Below are 3,908 nucleotides of genomic sequence, written 5' to 3' on the forward strand. Positions count from 1 at the left end.
CACTCACACACACATACACACACACCACTCACTCACACATAAATACACACACACATACACACACATCATTCATACACACACATACACACACACCACTCACACACACATAAATATACACACACATACACACACACCACTCACATACACACAAACATACACACACCACTCACACATACACACACATACACACCACTCACACACACACACACACACATACACATACACTCACACCACTCACACACACACAAATACACACACATACACATCACTCACACACATAACACTCTCTCTCTTATACACACACACACATCACTCACGCACACACACACACACAGAGAAACAGATTTAAAAAATTAAAATACAGAAACTTTGTTTATGTAAAATTTATAAAAATAAATTCTGATGAAGTTATATTTTCCAAAACTGATAAAGGATAGAGAAATTTTCATCATTGGTATATAAAAATATAAATTGGTAAAAAACCTCTGTATAGAAAACAATGCCAATTCCTAGCAATGCTTGTATATAACCATTAAGCCAGCATTATGCCTCTAGAGATTTATATTATGTAATATGTATGCCTAAGTATATGACTATAAGTGTATATATACATCAGACTATTCAACATATACTGTTCTTAACAAAAGGCTGAAAGCAGTGTTAAGAATAGAGATTCATTAAAAGTATACTATGCATCTGTACCATAATATCATTTTATTGAAAATTATTCTTGGGAAATATACATATATATAATAGACAATATATATTTCTAAGAAATCGCAATGTAACTTTTTGTCTGAGTTGTAGAATTTTAACTTATTTCCTTCCAGTTCTTTTACACACTTTCCACATGTTCTGCAGTGCTTGTGTATTGTTATAACAGAGTAAAGCCACACGAGTTTTATCTGTAGATGAAAGCAATCCTATTAGCAACACCTGAATCCGTTACTACATGCGTAATGCGTGCAAACATGCTTGTATGTTTATAGTATGCGTTCTTACACATCACGTTAAATTCTGTATTTCTCCTTGTAAGACAGAATTGGTAGTTTTCCTTTAACCTGCTTTTATCCCTGTGATAAAGAACTCAGTGCTACAACCACTGGTATAATGATATTCTGACCTTAAGTCAATAAGCAAGAACAACACTCCACGTAATGGAACGGGGGAATGAGGGAAAGACCAGAATGCTACTGAGTAAGATGAAATCCTGTATTCATTCTGCAAGGACCACACGCACACCCCTTGCTGTCCACCACAGGAAACAGTGGCTACTTTTGTCTCATCAACTTTTCTTTATCCCCTGGAGAAGGGTGTTATATTATCTGTATATACACAATGATCATTGCTTAAGTAAACCAGGAAATCGGGGCAGGAAACCACGGTGAATGTTTAAAGGCTTGGATCCTATCTAAATAACTATATATCATCAGCAAGCACTGGGAAGTGGAGCTTGCCATAAACACACCATCTGTAATCTGCGTGTTTACAGCTCTGAAGCTGTGTAGCTTTGAGCAGACACTGTGTGTGTTTGAGAAAATGTCCTATAGTCCTAAAACGACCACTTTCGCGAGAGTCCTAACTACCATGGAAGGAAAAGGCTTTGGATTTACGATCAAGATCAACCCCTGAAACATTCTTCCATTATATTGGTACTGAAGAGATGGCTCAGCAGTTAAGAGCCCTGGATGCTCTCTCAGAGAAAACCCAGATTCAAGTCACAACATCTACATCTAACACTAGTTCCCAGGCTATGCAACGCCCTCTTCTGGCCTCCTTGGGCACTGCACACATGTGATGCACAGGCATACATGCAGGCAAAACACCCAAATAGGTAAAAATATTTATTTTAATTTTTAAAAATCAATCCTTTATTACGCAGACCTTGGGAATTTCCCTAAATCCATTATAAAGAATCACAAATGTCTTTGATCTATATATTTGTGGCTCATGAAATTCTACTTAAGAGAATTTAAGGTATAGTAAGCTACAAGGAAGGAGGGTTAGGAACAAATTTCCACATGCTTTTATCTCAACTTGCAATGATTGACATTTTCTTTTGTATTGCTGCCCATAAGAAACACATGTGTAATATGAATACATATTATAATATATAGCCACATACACTCATACACTAAAAATTTCATGAAACAATGTATGCTAACTTTGGCAACCCCTTGGCATAACCTATCCTATAACATTATGTTCTAATCTGTTCTTGTTACCTAAAATCCTACCCCAAATCACACCTAAATTATTCCAACAGCCCGCTATGACCGTGACATCTGGTGTCTGCATGTATATTCCTGTGGAGTTAGGAATGGGCTACATTGATGCACACAGAACTTCCTTAACACTGCAGGTATGTGGTGTCTTTTGCTCCCAATGGATTCTCAGAAAAGATGAAAAGCTTGAGAAGCCACGAGGCACTATATAAGTGAGTGCTCAGAATCACGAATTTCCGGAATCCAATATGGCTCCCTCGGTAACTGAAAGCACATCTCTGGACCTCACTAAAGGTTTGACTCTCACTCACTCCTCTTTCTGACAGGCTGACAGAGTTGGAGAAGCTGCAAGCAGTTACCGTAGGAAGAACTGTTGAAGAGTTCAATGTTGAAGAAAGCGTAGTCTCCACTGGTCATGCCATGTCTGTGCACCGCCAGCATGATTCTCCGAATGGTGTCACCACTGGCACACATGATCACCACTGGGGAGAGAAACAATGTGTGAGTCACCCAAACAAAGCAGGCAGGAAGCAAGGCAAAACAACCAGGAGACAACAGTGCAGAATGGGTCATCTATATCATCTTGAACTGCTCCTCATAAACTATCTAATACATGGTCAACCATTTATCTACAGGAGAGACATTCACGCATCCCGTGGGATTCCCAAAAGTTGGGTAGAAAAACATACTATGTTTTTATCCTAAACATACATACCTATGATAAAACTTAACTTCTAAGTCAGACACTGTGACAGATTAACAATGGTAACTAATAATAAAATAGAACCATTATGACAACATACTATGAGAAAAGTAACTTGAAACTTACAAATTGTTGGTATTGTAGAAATTTTCATTTAAATTTTTCAAACTACAATTGGCTATGAGAGCTAAATCCTAAGATGAAGCCATATCTAAAAGGAACAAAGGGAAATACATAATTTTTAGCTTTAAAAAACATAGCAAATAGCACCAAAACCAAGGATAGGAGCCAGCAACACAGACACAACAGCTTCTGGATAGAACACAGAGAAGACCAGAAATTATACAAATAGGCAGAGTGCATCTGGTCAGGAGGAAGCAGCTACAAACCCAACCTAGAGGATCCTAGGATGAGTGACCCATCTATGCTCCTGAAGATACTCAAATCAATGAGGAACAATGGCAGGCTCATAACACATACTAAACAGCAAGAGACTTAAAATAAGAGAAAACTAAAAGCAATGTATGCTACTCAGTTGGATTCTGGACCTTAAAACACAACCAAAAGATCTTCTATAAAAACATCAAGAGACAGCTGATGAAATTTGACTGAAGGTCTGTAACTAGGTCACAGGATATGTTCGCATTAAAGTTCTTGTCTTATGACTATTGCTGTAGTTATTTATGAAAACATCCTTGATCTTCAATGTTTTGAGAAGTCTTGGGATATGAATTAGTCTGTAGATACGTAGTCCTTGCCTAAAGTGCCCACAGTCATGGGTTTAATCCTCAGCATCACATAAAACTAGTATTACGGGTATACGCCTGTAATCTCAGCGCTGTGCACATCATCCTTGAAATCTGAAGCCAGTCTGTGTTAAATGAGACTTTGTCTCAAAAGAAAAGTGTTTAGATGGTATGCACTCTCTGATAAATGGTTATTAGCGCAGAAGTCTGGAATACAGGAAGAACAACCCACAT

At 37.8% G+C, this 3,908-nt stretch overlaps 1 protein-coding gene across 4 annotated transcripts in view; it reads right to left on the bottom strand.

Moving 5' to 3' along the window:
* Npr3 (natriuretic peptide receptor 3) overlaps window positions 1-3,908 on the bottom strand; it is a 72,056-nt gene that overhangs the window by 54,161 nt on the left and 13,987 nt on the right. For all 4 annotated transcript variants that reach the window (XM_031360018.1, XM_031360017.1, XM_031360016.1 and 1 more), the window contains exon 2: window positions 2,585-2,707. In XM_031360018.1, the coding sequence (XP_031215878.1) occupies window positions 2,585-2,707 (123 nt within the window). The remainder of the gene's footprint in view (window positions 1-2,584; window positions 2,708-3,908) is intronic.

Source organism: Mastomys coucha, unplaced genomic scaffold, assembly GCF_008632895.1.
Source record: "Mastomys coucha isolate ucsf_1 unplaced genomic scaffold, UCSF_Mcou_1 pScaffold8, whole genome shotgun sequence".
Lineage (NCBI taxonomy): Eukaryota > Metazoa > Chordata > Mammalia > Rodentia > Muridae > Mastomys > Mastomys coucha.